Source organism: Chiloscyllium plagiosum, unplaced genomic scaffold (assembly GCF_037043375.1).
Source record: "Chiloscyllium plagiosum isolate Xiang-an unplaced genomic scaffold, Cpla_swu_hap1 HiC_scaffold_19, whole genome shotgun sequence".
NCBI lineage: Eukaryota > Metazoa > Chordata > Chondrichthyes > Orectolobiformes > Hemiscylliidae > Chiloscyllium > Chiloscyllium plagiosum.
The window spans coordinates 30,774,140-30,791,827 of record NW_028270157.1 but is presented as its reverse complement, the minus strand read 5'-3'; the positions used below and the strand labels follow the sequence as shown (position 1 = coordinate 30,791,827).

The following is a 17,688-nucleotide window of genomic DNA, read 5'->3' as shown; positions in this document are numbered from 1 at the left end:
GGGAGATATTATTACTTTATTAACCTTTAATACCTGATGGAGAAAGTTTCACAGAACATTGCTTTAATGGGCTTCATTATCCAGATGAATCCTTTGCTAAAATATGCAGTCGTATTCAAATTGACTGTCCTAATATTCTCTTCATGTGAGTGCATATTTTTATAGTAAGCTTTAGGTGCACAGTAAAATAAGATAAATAGAAATCATCTGTCAAAATTCTTCAGCAAAATATTTGATCAGATAAATGCCAAAAATAACACCAATGCACATGCCATCTGTACGCTCAAGTATATCAGAGCCAGTGATGAGAATTTTAATAAATGCGCACACAGATGTATTTAATCTTAAACATTAGGTGATGTATAATCTTTAAATGGTTGACAAAGAAAATGTGATTTGGTTTTAAAGGAGGCTTGTAGGTTTTTTTTCCTGTTATTGTCTTATGTGAAGTAATAATGAGACCTTCTCGAGCTAATCCTGTTTTTGTCCACATTGTAGTTGAATTTCAGTTATATTTGCCATATATGTAACCAACTGATGCAAGAGCAGCTTCAAGTTTTTATTCAACATAGTTGTAACAACAGCAAAATTTGAAACTATATTACATTCCAAAACTAAGGACCACAAAACAAGATGAGTCCTAATAAATGCAGTAAGGACTTCACAAGAAAGTTCCTTACTCAAAGTGGTGAGAATGTGTAACTTGCTGACGTGTAAATATGGAACATGTTGAGGCAAATGGCAAAGATACCTCAAGGAAAACTATAAGTACACAATGGATAAAAAGCTAAGAGTGAAATAAGTCGAGTGGGTAAGGAATATTAGTGGAGTGTAGACATTGGCATTTGACCATTGGGTTGGAATATCCTGTTTTGTGCAATGCTGATTTGATATCAACAGTCATTTTAGAGCATACTGCAGCTAACACCCTCCCTTAACCTTGCATAACTGCATTGTGCATTCAGCAGCAGGAAGGAGCTCCAACAGCATTATTTAAGGACATCAATAACTACTTAGGTGCCAGTTTTCAGTGGAATTCTTTTTGCAGCTGCTATGGTTCCACGTGTTTGGTGCTTCCTATATTAGCAAATGTAGTTGCGCAGGACCACAGGGTATGGTGTGGTAGGACCTAAAATGCACAGTAGTAACTTTCTTAGATTTCTTTGGTAGCACCTTCCAAAACCAAGATCTTTTCCCTGTAGAAAACAAAGGCAGCAGCAGTACACGACACCACCGTCTGCGGACTTCCCTCCAAGGCACACATCACCTTGGCTTGGAACTATATCTCTGGTCTTTCATTGTTAATGAATAGAACAGTATAGCACAGGAACAGGTCCTGCAGCCCAACCTGTCTTGGCCAACCATGATGCCATTCTAAACTAATCCCATCTGCCTGCATATCGTTCATATCCTCCTATTCCCTGCCTGTTCATGTGTCTGTCTATACACCTCTTAAACTTTGCTTTCTTATCTGTTCTACCACCTCTCCCGGCAGCATGTTCCAGGCACCTACCACCCTTTCTCACATATCTCCTTTAAACTTCCCCCCTCACCTTAAACTCCTTTAAACTTTCCCCCTAGTGTTTGACATTTCCAACCTGGGAAAAGGACTCTTTTGCACCTTCTCCAAAGTCTCCACATTCTTCCTATAGTGGGACGACATGAAGTGCACACAATACTCCAAATGTGGTCTAATTAAAGTTTTATACAGCTGCAACACGACTTGCTAACTTTTATACTCAATGTCCAGAGGAACGAAGGCAAGCATACATTCACCTTATTTACCACCTTGTCCACTTGTGTTGCCACTTTCAGGGAGCAATAGACTTGCACCCCAAGTATATCAATGCTTCTCAGGATCCTTCTATTTACTGTATATTTTCCTCCTGCATTTGACCTCCCAAAATGTAGTACCTCATACTTGATCAAATTGAACTCCATTTGCAATTTCACCACTTAACTTTACAACTGATCTATAGCCTGCTGTATCCTTTACAACCTTCCTCACTGTCCAAAACTACACTAATTTTCATGTCATCCACAAACATATTAATCACATCATCTAAATTTTCATCCAGCTCATCTATGTATAAGACAAACAACAAAGGTCCCAGAACTGATCCTTCCAGTCAGAAAAACACCCTCCACAACTACTCTCTGTCTTTTGTGACCAAGCCAGTTTTTATCCAATTTACCAACTCACTGTGGATCCCATGTGCCTTAATCTTCTTGACTAGACCACCATGAGGGATCTTGTCAAATGCTTTAGTACAGTCCAGGCAGACAACATCCACTGCCTTGCCCTCATCAACCATCTTTGTCACTTCCTCAAAAAAAATCAAATTTGAGAAACAAGACCACCCCCACATAAAGTCATGCTGACCATCCCTAATAAGTCCATTTTTTTTTCTAAATTTGAGTAAATCCTGTGCATAATAATATTCTCCAATCATAACCCTACCACTGATGTAAGGCTAACTGGCCTATAATTTTCCAGATTATCCCTATTGCCCTTCTTAAACAAAAACACAACTTTGGCTATTTCCCAGTCTTCTGGGTCCTCACCTGTGGCTAAAGAGGATACAAAGATCTCTGTCAAGGCCTCAGCAATCTTATCCCTTGCATACTTCAGTATCCTGGGTTAGATCCCATTAGGCCTTGGGGACTTAATGTACTTTAATGGTTTTCAAGACACCCAACAGCTCCTTCTTCTTAATATCGACTTGCCCTAAAATATCAACATACGAATCCCAAAGCTTACCGTCATCCATGATCTTCTCCATGGTGAATACCAATGCAAAGTACTCAATAAGGACCTCACCCAATTCCTCTGGCTCCACACATAAATTTCCTCCTTTGCTCTTGAGTGGGCCATTCTTTCCCCAGCTACCCTCTTGCTCCTATTATATGTGTAAAATGCCTTGGGATTCTCCTCAATCTGACTTGCCAAGAATATTTCATGGCCCCTTTTAGCCCTCCCAACTCCTTGTTTAAGTTTTTTTTTATGAAACTTTCAATATTTCTTGTCATCCCGGGTTCCCAAATCTTGCCATCCTTACATTTCATCCTCATAGGAACATGCTGGTCCTGAACTCTAATCAATGCTTCATGGGTTAATATATTCCTAATTACTATAAGAGTACCTGAACCCAGATTTCAGTGGGAAGTATATATTAAATGACTGTCAATAAATGTTAACCTTACCCGACACTCACGGACAAATTTGAAAAGTATTTTGCTGATTTTAAGCTTTCTGCACAAACTATTTATCCCCTAACATGAGTCCACTGGCTGGGATCACACAGACCAGAACAACTCACTGGAAGGGAGAAGAGGAGCATAGGACATAGAATTGCCGTGCAGTACAGGCCTTCAGCCCTGTGAAACCAATTTGAAGCCCATCTAACCTACATTATTCTATTATCATCCATATGTTTAACCAATGACCATTTAAGTGCCCTTAAAGTTGGAGAGTCTACTACTGTTGCAGGCAGGGCATTCCACATCCTTACTACTCTCTGACAACTATCCTATAGTTATTACCCGTCAATTTAAAGCTGTGTCCCCTCTTGCTAGCCAACACCATCCGAGGAAAAAGGCTCTCACTGTCCACCCTATCTAACTGTCTGATCATCTTCTATGTCTCTATTAATTCAATTCTCAACCTTCTCTCTAATGCAAACAGCGTGTGAACCCCCCAGCCTTCCCTTCATACCAGGCAACATCCTGTTAAATCTCCTCTGCACCTTTTCCAATGCTTCCACATCCTTCCTAATTCCTGAAGAAGGGCTTATGCCCGAAACGTCGATTTTCCTGCTCCTCGGATGCTGACTGACCTGCTGCGCTTTTCCAGCACCACACTTTTCAACTCTGGTCTCCAGCATCTGCAGTCCTCACTTTCTTCTAATATGGCATCCAAAACTGTGCGCAATACTCCAAATGTGGCTGCACCAGAGTTTTGTACAGCTGTAACATGACCTCGTGGCACTGAAACTCAATCCCTCGTGGCACTGAAACTCAATAAAAGCTAACACACCCTACACCTTCTTAACAACCCTATCAACCTGGGTGGCAACTTTCACAGATCTATATACATGGACACCGAGATCCCTCTGCTCATCTATCCTACCAAGAATCTTACCATTAGCCCAGTATTCTCTAGCTCTGTCACTCCTTCCAAAGTGAATCACCTCACACTTTTCTGCATTAACCTCCATTTGCCACCTTTCAGCCCAGCTCTGCAGCTTATCTATGTCCCCCTGCAACATCCTTCGGCACTATCCACAACTCTGAGTGTCATCCGCACATTTACCAGCCCATCCTTCTATGCCCTCATCCAGGTCATTTATAAAAGTAACAAATAACAGTGCCCTCAAAACAGATCCTTGTGGTATACCTCTAGTATCTGAACCCCAGGATAAACGTTTCCCATCAACCACCAGCCTCTGTCTTATTACATCTAGCCAATTTTTTATCCAAACTGCTACATCATCCTCAATCTCGTGCCTCCGTATTTTCTGCAATAGCCTACCATGGGAACCTTATCAAACACTTTATTGAAATCCATATACACCACATCATCCACTTTATCCTGTTTGGTCACCTTCTCAAAGAACTCAATAAGGTTTGTGAAGCATGACCTACCCTTCACAAAACCATGTTGACTATCCCTAATAAAATTATTCCTTTCTAGATGATTATAAATCCTATCTCTTGTTTACCCACAACTGAAGTAAGGCTCACTGGTCTATAATTACCAGGATTATCTCTACTCCCCTTCTTGGACAAGGAGACAACATTTGCTTTCTTCCAGTCTTCTGGCACTATTCCTTTGACAATGACACATAAAGATCAAAGCCAAAGGTTCTGCAGTCTCTTCCACAGTTTCCCAGAGAATCCTCGGATAAATCCCATCCAGCTCAGGGGACTTATCTATGTTCATGTTTTCCAGAATTGCTTACACTATCTCCTTATAAACCTCAATCCTGCCTAGTCTAAGAGCCTGTATCTCAGTATTCTTCTTGACCACGTTGAATACTGATGAAAAATACTCATTTAGCACCTCTCCTATCTCTTCAGACTACAAGCACAACTTTCCACTACTGTCCTTGACTGACCCTAATCATACTGTAGTCATTCTTTTATTCCTGACATCCATGTAGAACGATTTAGGGTTTTCCTTGATCCTACCTGCCAAAGACATCTCATGTCCCCTCCTGGCTCTTCTTAGTTTTCTCTTTAGGTCTTTCTTGGCTAACTTGTATCTCTGAAGTGCCCTAGCTGAGTCTTCATGCCTCATCTTTGCATAAGCCTTCTTCCTCCTCTTGACAAGAAATTCAATTTCTTTAGTAAACCACAGTTTCCTAACTCAACCACTTCCTACCTGCCTGACAGGTACATACTTATCAAGGACATGCAGTAGCTATTCCTTGAACAAGCTCCACATTTTAGTTGTGCCCATCTCCTGCAGTTTCCTTCCCCATCCTATGCATCCTAAATCCTGCTTAATTGCCTCATAATTGCCTTTCCCCAGCAATAACTCTTGCCCTCCGGTATATGCCTGTCCATTACCATCACTAAAGTAAATGTAATCGAATTGTGGTCACTCTCACCAAAATGCTCACCTACCTCCAAATCTAACACCTGGCCTGGTTCATTACCAAATAGCAAATCCAATGTGGCTTTGCCTCTTGTTGGCCTCTCTTCATATTGTCAGGAAACCCTCCTGCACAGCTTGACAAAAACTAACCCATCTAAAGTAGTCGAATATAGCATTTCCAGCCAATATTTGGAAAAGGTTCTGAACAAGAGTCTATTTGCTTCCATATATTCAAGGAGAAGTTCTCTTATCTAACCCTCGATGAAGAATAATGTACGCGTTGTCAAGACTTCACTGAAATTTGCAACCTGGTGCAGCTGCAAGTGCTACTAAACAGGTCAAGGACTGGATTGTCAGTGGCTATAAAAGTGATCAGGTCAAAGAATGGGTAATTCTTTATAATTGATTAGTCAATTATGTAGACAACACTTAATTCTGTCTTTGCTAGGATTGAAGTCTTCTCTATGGTAGGAATGCTATTGACTACACACAAACCATCTTGTGATTTCTGCAGTGTCAACCTGTCCCTCTAATATAGCCACAATGGATGTTACTCCATTAATGTCCTAACAGTAGCGCTGGGCCAATAAAGACTACCCTCAAATGACATAGCTACTGAGTTCAGTGAGGAACCTCAACACATGCATGCATTATTGACATAAACGAAACCAATCGGTTCTGTTATAAAGCGTGTTTCTTCAACACAAATTGACTTTACCACGATTGAAGAATTCAGATCTTTATTTGTAGAACATGAATATTCCATACCTATTTTGGTTATAATGTGATACCAGCCCCATTGGCTACTGCATGATTTTCTTGTAATGCAAGATCGCTCAAGAATGGAACTATCGCTTACAACAAAACAACTATAACCATGCTACCAGGCAAAATGTGTTTGAAACATTTACACATTGAAATAATGTTTGGATCCGTTTGAACAAGCCCAGTTGTGTTCTCGCAGAGCAGGTTGCAAGAATTGTGGTGATCTGCTGTATGATACATTTCCTCACCATCATGAGGAGAGAGTTTGTGCCTCCAGTTTTAAAGCATGTAACTGAAAAACAGGAGCATGATGTGATAGAAAGGAAGGGAGATGGCAATCTAGCCAACCATTTTCTAATCAGACTGTCCATGAAGAATTCATCTTGGTGCAATGTCAATAATCATAATCCTAATTCTCCATTCACCCAGAGTCCACAGCATCCACTTGGCCATAATGGGAAAGTAAAAAGACACCAGACATAAACATTCCAAACCAAATTTATAAACAAATCATGAAATGATCCACATAAAGTCAGCTTCCTTTGGTGTCTGTCTTCCATGTGCCTTTGACTTTTCTACTGGTCCTCCACAGTGCTATCCTATTGGAGGGTTGCTGTCTTTCATTGAGAGAAATTAATATAGGTAGCCTTGGGGCATGGCTTTGAGCAGGTCTGGAGGTAGATGGCCTGACAAGAGACTACAACATCTCAATATGGATGGATGTGGCATGAACTGAATCTGATAGGCAACAACATGTATGTTGGTCAGTATGGTCCAAGTTTCATCTGGTTGAACAGATGGAAATCTTCAATAGTTTAGAAAATTTATATGATGAGCAGAAAAATATGTCAGTGCAATCTAAACATATTTCTTGCAGTGAGGGGTAATGAGTCCATACCAGTTTGTTTTCAACATAATTCCAGTGAATCTTTGTGAATGTTAAGATAGTGACCAAATCTTAAGCTGAATGTTTACACAAATAGCAATTTTATCATTGTAAGAACGAACCGATTTTGCAGGTGAATAAAATAAAAAATAATGCCTCAAATGTCCAATATATAAACTGGACATTTTATATGACAGAGACTAAAATGTTTATTTGGGTGAATATTTTTGATCTAAAACTATAATCAATCAATAATTTTCTTATACAAATGTCATTCCTCGGTAAAGGATTTTTAAAATGAATATTCTTTCGTCAATGTGAAATATAATGGGAAAGGAAAAAATTGCAGATGCATTATTGATAGATTTGTATGTTTTTTTTTACAGAAAGCCAGACTTGCAAGAATCCGTGTGGCAAAGAGTGGGAGTGCAAGTGCTTATATGCAGAGCAAGCACAATGGCTTACTAAGTGATTCATTGGAGCAGGTAATGGCTGTTGAGAACTTAGGGTTGTATTTCATTCTTCCTCTCTCAGCAAACAGGATTGAGCCAAACAAAATCAGCCAGTAGTACCCAATTTCCATGTTTGCTGATATTTGTTTGCTTTCATTTATAAGAGTGAAACTGCTTCCACTGATACTGAAATCATTAACGTGAACACAGGACTTGAATGTATTCTGTATTTTCCTATACAGACAAGCAAGTTCTCCCTTTGATTTATGTATGTTTTGAAAGTGATCACTGGGAGCTCTGGCTAGGACTTATTAAAAACTGACAATGTGTGATGGATGCATGACCATCACTGGAGGATTACAAAAGAGGAAGCCATTGAACAACATCAAGCTATACAGTTTACGAGCACAGCAGTAGTTCCAACTGCGGTATGTACTGGCAGTAACCCATGTGTTTTAAATCCTCCCTGGGATGTTGATTGTATCAAATGGAAAAAACAGTGAAAATAAATATTTGCCTCCCAGAAAGTCAGGCACAAACCAGACAATACAGAAATCTGCATCACAAAACAAGGAGGTATACTAGGTAGTCTCACCAATGCAAAAATGTTCAACCAAAGACCAGCATTGGCTGGTGAACTGCTGAGGAAGGGAAAAGACTAGGATAATTAAAACCGCCACAGATGGTCTCGTAAAAGGGTAAGATTTAAAACAATTTGAAACATTCCAATAATCTCCATTACCATGCCCTATTTGCTCTGACACCATTTCATGTAACAAAAGATATCCTTTATTCGGGTAATGTTGAAATTGAGCTGGATGTTATAAAAGCATGGAGACCAATGGTTTCCATGTGATACTCCAAAGAAAGGTATTTTGAAGACCAAATCAATACTTTTCCTGAAGTTGTTCATCGATTATGTTCTGCATTTTCAACTTTAAACTGTTTGCCAAGTTGATTTGTCTATAATTTTCTAAAAAAATAGTTTGGTTAATGGCTTGGCTTAATAAAGATGAATTTCTTCAGGGCTTCCCTTGCTGTATTGGCAAAATTTCAGCAATGGTGTTAAAATATGTACGAAAAGGTGAAGTTTTCCCGATGGGTTTCTTTGACTTTGAGATAAAGTAGCCTGTCCCGATCAAAGGATCCAAGCAATTATTAATGTAAAGGTACTTCAAACAGCAAGAGGTCATTTGCCTGTAATTAACTGCAGGATATCACTTCTTCGTCCAAATGGCAGCTTGAAAGAGACAGGTCAGATTAGCATCCAGGCATCACAATGAAGTTTCAATACCCCATCCTGACTGTGAGCAGGGACACAAGAAATCAGCAAATAATTTTGCAGCTTCTTCCATCACATGTCAGATGTTGGGTGATGACCCTGTTTATGCAAGTAACTGAGATTTCCACCCAACATTTCCTGTATTTATAACAATGAGGAGGAATTCACTGGAAGAAACGTTTTCTCGCCACCCAACCTGCAGTTAATCTCACTCATTTATCAATGTTTGTTTTCACAGCAGCCAAAACATCAAAAAAGACACAATACAAAGAACAACTTGAGGCGTAAAATGTACCCTTTCGCCATCAGTATTAGACACAAATTGCATGGGCTTCTTGAATAATTGACCTTGATTTTAAACTTGAGAGAGTGGTGCTGGAAAAGCACAGCAGGTCAGGCAGCATCCAGGAGAATTGACGTTTCGGGCACAAGCCCTTCATCAGGAAGCTTCCTGCTGAAGGGCTTGTGCCCAAAACATTGGCTCTTCTGCTCCTCGGATGCTGCCTGATCTGCAGTGCTTTTCCAGCACCACACTCATGACTCTGATCTCCAGCATTTGCTGTCCTCACTTTCTCCTACTGGATGGTAAACTGCCTTTTCCCCCAAAACCCCATTCCTCATCACAGCAATGAGTGGGAGAGGATCACGGAGGGTTAAAGCAATGGAATCAAGCAACTAGACCTCATTCCCATCCATTTTAATGATGAGATCGGCAATGAAACTCCAAAGAGAGGCAGGTAGGGGGCTAATTAACATGCAATACCAATGGCCTGATGATATAATAGCTTTTGCCCACTAAGTCTAACTGTAGGTAAAGAGAAGACCTGCACTTTTACTGTCAAGTACCAGATCTGAGGTGGGAGGCATGATTGCTGGGAATAGCTCCTTTTAGTTTGCTCCCCTTCCTCTCAGTTATGACTGATTAGTTCTATAGGCTCCATCTCCTCACCCATCCCAATTCAGATCCCAGCCTGAAGAAGCATCTGCACTCAATCGCACAATGCTCACTACCGATTGCTGAGAACCACCCAAAATGTGACATCCTGTTGCTCTGCCTGCTGACCCAGGCAGTCAGTATGGCTGGCTGATAGACAGGGATTAGCACAATATTATTCGTGTCTGCTCATGATTAAGATCAGCAGTACCTCCAGATCTTCAGCCTTGCTAAACACTTTACCCACTAACAGGCAATTGCATCAAAAATTATTTTAAAACCAGCCAGGTGCAGACAAGAAGAAAAAAAATAAGTTAATCAGTGAGAGGAGAAATCTGCAGCAGAGATGAATCATGGAAAAAATAAATCACTGCAGAGGAAGGATACTGCAGCAAGGGAATTCTGCTGAAAAGTGAAATTCTGCTGCAGGAGAGACAAAAGTAAAAGAGATACAGAATGGAAAATAAATAAAGTGGACAATCAGATACCCTGTTGTATAAACTTAAGAAAAAGTTAAATTGTGAGAGAATATTGTGTTCCAAGACTCAGGATTAGAACATCAATACGAATAGGAATGTTACTAAACAAAAATATAGAGTATTTGGAGAAACTGAACAGGTCTGGCAGCATCTGTAGGCAATAAAACAGTTAATATTTCCAGTCCAGTGACTCTTCATCAGAACTGTTGGTAAGGTGTCAAATTTTCCAGCCTCAATTGAGGGATACGTTCCCTATTTGCACATGAAAAAGCCAAATTCCTTTACAAGTATGACAGGTGAGAGATCTTTAGTGACAATACACTTCCAAACTTTTACTATTTTCCTTCTATTAAAAAGTAAGCAATCCCTTCCCAGGAATCAATTACATTAGTCAATGTAAGGTGTGAGATCTTCTAATAACAAAAATATGAATAAAAGTTAAGAGCCCATGATGGAGGATTGACTAACTAATAAAAGGCAGAGAGTTAGGATAAAGATATTTTCAGGATAGCAACCTGTGATTATTGCTGTATGGTTGGTTAATGCTGGGCCATAAATGTTGACGATATATATTAATGACTTGGATGAGGAAAATAAATGTACAATAGACAAGTTTACAAATGATGCAAAAATAGTTGGTAAAAACAAGTGGTGAGAATGGCACAGACAGTCTAGAGAGAGATATAGACAGTCTAAGTCAGTGGGAAAAACTTAGCAGATGGAATAATAATGTGGGAAATAAAACGTAAGAGCTAGAGCAGGAGTAGTCAATTCAGCCCTCGAGCCTGTTCTGCAATTTTATACGATCATGGCTGATCTCATCTTGGCCTCAACTTCATTTTCCTGCCCACTCTACATAACCCTTCAACTCATCATTAATTAAAAATCTCTTATCTCCTCCTTAATTTTACTTACTATCCCCAGCATCCACCACACTCTAAGGCAGGGAATTCCACAGATTTACGACCTTTTGAGAGATATAATTTCTCCTGATCTCTGTTTTAAATCTGCTATCCCTTATCCTAAAGTATGACCTCTCGCTCTGACTTGCCCCATTTGAGGAACCATCCTTTCTGCATCCACTTTGTCAATTCCCTTTAGCATCTTATATATGTCAATTCGGTACATCTCAAATGTGAGGTTTTTCACTTTGGTACAAAGAACAAAGAGCTGCATATTGTTTAAATTGAGAAAAAACGACAGAAATCTGCAGCATAGATAGAGGGATTGGAGGAACCTTCATGCGTGAAAAGTTAGTACCCAAACTCATTGGAAAATGAGCAGGTGAATGGAATAATGGCCTTTGTTTCAAAGGGAATGGAGTAAACTATGCAAGGCACAAATCAGACAATAACTGAAATGCTGTTATCAGGTTTGTTCCCTTTATTTAAGGAAAAATATACTGGCAGTAGAAGTATTCTTGAGAATGTTCACTAGGTTGATACAGGTAATGGAGGTGTTCAGTAGTTGAAACTATACTCTTTGCAGTTTATAAGAATGAGAGGTAACCTTATTCAAGCATATAAGATTCTTAGAAGACTTGAGAGGGTGGATTTGGAGAGGTACTTTCCATTTGTGGGAGAATCTAGGTCTTGAGGGTATAATCTCAGAGTAAGGGATTACTCATTTAAGACAGAGATGAGGAGAAATACCTTCCCTCAGAGAGTGAGGAATCAATAACATTTCTTACATTGAGAGCTATCAAGGCTGGGTCATATTCAAAACTGAGTTAGACAAATGTTTAATCAATAAGGGAATCCAGGGTTATGGGGTAAAGACAAGAAAATGGAGCTGACAATTATTATATCAGCCATGATCTCCATGACTGGCACAGCAGAGTCAATGGGTAATGGCCTACTTCTACTTTTGTGTCTTATGGTCTCTTCAATATAAAAAAGCTAAATCCTTGTACCCTGAAGTCTTCTAACTGTGCTCTTTTTTAGTCTTGGACATGGAGGAGCAAATGGATGATTTACCAATGTCTCCATTGCACACACCAAGTGGAGAAAAAAAAATTAACTCTGACTATCCTAATGAAATTTGATGTTTATGTATTTTTCAGATTACATACAAGTAAAAGTAAAACATATATTTATATTGAACCAGAGTTTAGAATTTCTTTAATTATCTACATATTTTTAGTTCTTTACTTCATGTTTTTTCTAGTTGTCTAATGACGAAGAACAAGCCCTAGTTAGCAAGTCAGGGTCTTCATTTCAGAGGCAACATCACCATCTGTTACACTGTTTGGAAAAAACTACGGTAAGGAATGACATCTAAGGTCTCATGAAAATGTGGAAGTGAAATGAGCTCATCCTCTGAGAAATAGTTTTTTTGTGTGTTTTTGCATTTTTGTTTGAAAGTGGATTGACCTAAAATTATGACGATATTTGCAAAATGAATTTACTTATTTGCTGAAAAGATTTTAACAAAAATAATCTGTTACACAGCACTACACCATCATGCCTTTCACCTCCAATGGGAATACACTGGAAGCAAAATCAAAATAAGAATATTCCAAATAATATGTGAAAGGGTCTAGTTGTAGCTCTTGTTTCCATATTACTTATATAGCTAGTCCAATTCAGTTATTGGGCAATGGAAACGCTTGAGATATTGATGGAGGAATAATTAGCAATGTTAATGCCACTGAACATTAAGTGGAGATGGTTAGATTTTCTCTTATTGAAGATGTATCATACTATATAAATAGAATAAGCAATGGGAAATAAATATTTAATTAAAATAAACTTTGGGTTAAGGACTTCGATAAAAACAAGTACATTGAAGAAATTCCTGGAAATGCATCTGTGATAAAAATAACCTGCAGGAATTTCAATCCACTAGTGAAAATTCTTTTATGTTTCATAAACCATCATCGTGTTTTATTAACCATCTATGTTTGCAAAGTATGTGCCAACCACAACTGAAGCTGCAAGAAAGATTTGCATGTCTCGTATTTCTGACGAAAAGTGCAAGGGATCTTATTATTTGTAGAACTGTGTCTGAAGTGTTTGCTGTCTGCATATTTTTCAAACTCAGATGTCATTTTTATTTATATGTATACCTCCATTAAGGTACTGGGTGTTAGTGTGAGAACACTTCATTTCAGCATGAATTATTTCCCAGTCAGATATGAGAAACGATTACGTGTTGTACTCGAGCAATAAGCCTCGACTTTTAATCTGAGAGCTTTACATAGTACCATTGTAACTAATTAAATTTACATCTGAGTAGTCTTTAAGACTGAGTAGCTCTCTGAGTCGGGGTGCTAATTTAATATTATTTTTTGGTTCTGGCTGCACATCAACAAGAAGCTGGATTAACAGCTCATTTTGTATTGGGCTATTGCAGTCAGATCTGGAACCAAGAGGTAAAAGCTTACTGTTACAGTCCATATGCCCCTCAGTTAGCTGACAGAAACATACATTCAAACTCTAAGGCTATATCATATAAAGCATTCCTTGTTCATGTCAAATACTCTGCACAGAGCAGAAATAAATTTACATGGCTCACTCTGTGTGATGAATATTTGTTTTGAAGAAACTGCTGTGTAAGGATACCTAAAGAATGTTCCTTATAGTATTCATGAAAATCGTCAATCACTTAGGCTATTTCTTCCTTCCTCATCAAAATTGTTGAAATTTAACATATCTCTTTTTGATCAGAACATGTTTTACTAGTGCCATTTAAGTAATTTTTAAAATTTCTTTGTCAGCTAAATGTCAAAATATTAACTTACAATCTTGGGATTCAGTGGCAATTGTTTAAATCTTTTTATCTAATATTATTATAATACAAAAGATAACCGGTTAACTCTAAAAATATTACTTGAGTAGATAGTGTGAAATCATCTGCCTTATATGGCACAGTGGTTAGTACTGCTGCCTCACAGCACCAGAGACCCGGGTTCAATTCCTGCCTCAGGTGACTCTCTATGTGAAGTTTGCACATTCTCCCCGTGTCAGTGTGGGTTTGCTCTGGTTTCCTCCCACAATCCAAAAATGTGCAGGTTAGGTGAATTGTCCATGCTAAATTGTCCGTAGTGTTAGGTGAAGGGGTAAATGTAGGGGAATGGGTCTGGGTGGGTTGTGCTTCAGCGAAGGAATGAACTGCCAACTAATCTAATCTAATCTACATGAATGGAAGAGAAGACTAATGTACAGCATAAACTCAAATGAGTACTTTAAAGATAATTCATCTCTTTTTCATAGCTTTTTTTATGTTTATGCATGTTTGCATAACATTTTGTAAAGTCTTTAAAATTCATCTAGCTATGATTTGTTACTTAACCCTGAGGTTTTCTAACAAATAAACGTAAATATTACATACTTACCAGTTGTGTAACACTCCCAGTTAATGGAGGTTTCAAAAGGGATGCTGTTGTTTTGTTCAGATATTTGAATATACTCATTTTAAACTGTAATTATGCATTAGTTACTGTTTCTTTTTTGTTGGCATGTTACCATGTAGGGATTGTCCTATCTTGTGGATGATCCCCTCTTATCAATTCGGTCTTCAACGTCTATTAAGGTACCAGTTTGATTGTTCGTGTCAGCATTATCTGAATTTAAGTGTCTGTAACTCTGCATTTTATGGTATTTGTGCTGCAGCTGTTAATGCTTTGACAGTTTAAACATGTCTGTGTTGTATGCTGATATTGGGTGATTGTGCAAAAGCTTCTCTGCCATTATTGTTTTGCTGTTTTAATAAGTTTACTGTCATTCTTTCTGGAAAATATTGACCAGCTTAGCATTAGTGTCCACCACTTGATAAATGTATAAGGCAATAATAATGGCAAATGAAAACTGGTAGGTAATATTATGCCACATACATTTAGTACATCCACTGATTTTCTTTACCCCTTCATGTTGTTGAAAGTACAGTTATCTATTTCTGGTGGAGGGATCGTGGCAAGTGGGTGCAAATTGTTTCTAACTTTAAACTTCGGACTGGAAAAGTTTAAAGTCATTGAGAATACATTCAATAGTAATTAAGATAATTTTAAACCTACATAAACATGTAGACAATGATTTTTGGATAAACTTGGGTCAGATCCAAGAAAAAAAATGAATGTATTCTTAATATACTATTTATATTCATTGACATTGTAAGTAGATTTTAATTTAATTATGGACTTAATGGACAGAATTAGTGGTTCCAAATATGCCTGGAGGTTCTGCTGTTTATCTGCCATAATTCCAGCAGGAGAATAGCAAAACCCATCGGACGACAGCATGGATCTGGGTTATGCTGGGTTTCCATTGTTTCTGAGAATTCCTAGCATTCCTCATACAGGCTAGAATTTCTACTTGATCCTTGCAAGGTAAATGGCTTCTGTAGGTGGACACGGGATGGGGTATTTTCCGCTGGGGGAGTTCTGGTATGCTTGGTCCAATTGGGACCCGATAAAGAATTGGAGCCTGCTACAGCCAGTGAAGTGTACACTAGATCGACTAACCTGACTCCCACAGGGGAAGCTCAGGCCAGGAAATCTGGACATTCGAAGAAAGGTGCAGTTTTTAAGTCTTGTTTGGCACCTTTATCTACTAAGGGTAAGGGAGCATAGCTGGAATCTGGGAAACAAATAAAAGCAGTGACAGCCCCACCAATAAGCTTCAAAACTGAATGACATCACCTTTTATGACTGCATGGAACAGTAAGTGCCAGTGATTCAGCTGCAGTGGTGCTTGCACCTCGCGACCATCTCTCACTTGGTCCTGCAAATCTGTGGCATGATCTTTTCTGTGCAGGTTGGTGCCATCCCAGCACAATTATCTGAATCTGATTGGGATCTTGTTGGGATCTTATTTGGGACAATAGGCAAAGTCTTTTCCCTGGAGTCAGGGAGTCCAGAACTAGAGGACATAGGTTTAGGGTGAGAGGGGAAAGATATAAAAGAGACCTGAGGGGCAACATGTTTACATAGAGGGTGGTACGGGTATGGAATAAGCTGCCATAGGAAGTGGTGGAGACTGGTGTAATTGCAACATTTAAGAGGCATTTGGATGGGTATATGAATAGGAAGGGTTTGGAGGGTTATGGGCCAGGTGCTGGCAGGTGGGTCTATATTGTGTTGGGATATCTGGTCGGCATGGACGGGTTGGACTGAAGGGTCTGTTTCCATTGCTGTACATGTCTATGACTCTATGATTCAATGGAATGTGTAGCCAAACCTGGTTTTAAAATGAAAATAAACATGCAAAGTGTTTTTTTTCTAAACACAAAACCAGTTTGTCTAATTTTCATATATTTATTTGAATAACCATAATATTGTGGGCTATCATTAATTGTTTTCTCACATATTAAGTTACCAATTCTAGGTTAAAATAACTTTAATTGCTGCATAATCAGAATCATGGTTGTCATATTATTGCTTCTGTGTCTAGTTTATTTAACAAACACTGTGAATGCAAGGACTAAATTACTTGCATAAATTTATCATGACTCAAAGCAGGAACTGGTTGATATCATATTTGCAATTATGCAAATGTGACCTTGTCACTTTCATAGAATCCCTACAGTATGGAAGCAGACCATTTGGCCCATCGAGCCCATACTGACCCTCTGAGGAGGACCCCACCAAGACCTACCACTCCCCCTGCCCTACCCCTGTAACCCTGCATTTCCCATGGCCAAACCACCTAGCCTGCACATCTGTGGGAGGAAACCCACACAGACATGGGGAGAATGTGCAAACTCTAAACAGACAGTCATCCAATGGTGGAATTGAACCCAGGTTTTACCATTATTGTTTGGGTTTTCAAGGCTTCAGAAAATGCAGCAGGTGAAAGGAGTCACAAATGGTTGCATGCACAATGTAAGTCCCTTTATAGCACAGTTTGCAGGCCAGGAGGAGCAGCAGTAATTTTTCCACCTTCAACTAGCTAAGACTAATAGTATTGTTCCCCCACCCCTACATCTGTCAACTTACCTGAGGTCCTCCTCCTTCTCAATCATCTCTAACCCATCTCTGATCACCCCAACTCATTGATAACTATATTCTACCCAACCCCACCACTACCACCAAAACCACCTGCTCTTCAACTGCAGTCTTTACTGGAAATCTTCCCCACCTGCTAGGAGCCAAAGCTGTCAGCGAAGCTGATTTTTCAAGCAGGGAGCCTGAAAAAATGATACATCCCATGTAATAGCTCAAATGCATTTGGGAAGAACCTGTACTTCTGGGTTTCTTAATTGTAACTCCTGCCCACAGTGCTCCAAAACCCTGTTGCCGTAAAAAAAACCAAGATCTCAGAGTTAGTTAGCTATGAATTTGAGGCCGCTTTTT

At 39.1% G+C, this 17,688-nt stretch overlaps 1 protein-coding gene across 2 annotated transcripts in view; it reads left to right on the top strand.

Moving 5' to 3' along the window:
* kcnd2 (potassium voltage-gated channel, Shal-related subfamily, member 2) overlaps positions 1-17,688 on the top strand; it is a 497,597-nt gene that overhangs the window by 470,998 nt on the left and 8,911 nt on the right. The window contains exons 4-6 of one of the 2 annotated variants that reach the window (XM_043709602.2): positions 7,637-7,735; positions 12,564-12,659; positions 14,871-14,930. In XM_043709602.2, coding sequence (XP_043565537.1) covers positions 7,637-7,735; positions 12,564-12,659; positions 14,871-14,930 — 255 coding nt within the window. The remainder of the gene's footprint in view (positions 1-7,636; positions 7,736-12,563; positions 12,660-14,870; positions 14,931-17,688) is intronic. The other variant, XM_043709603.2, reaches the window with a different exon arrangement.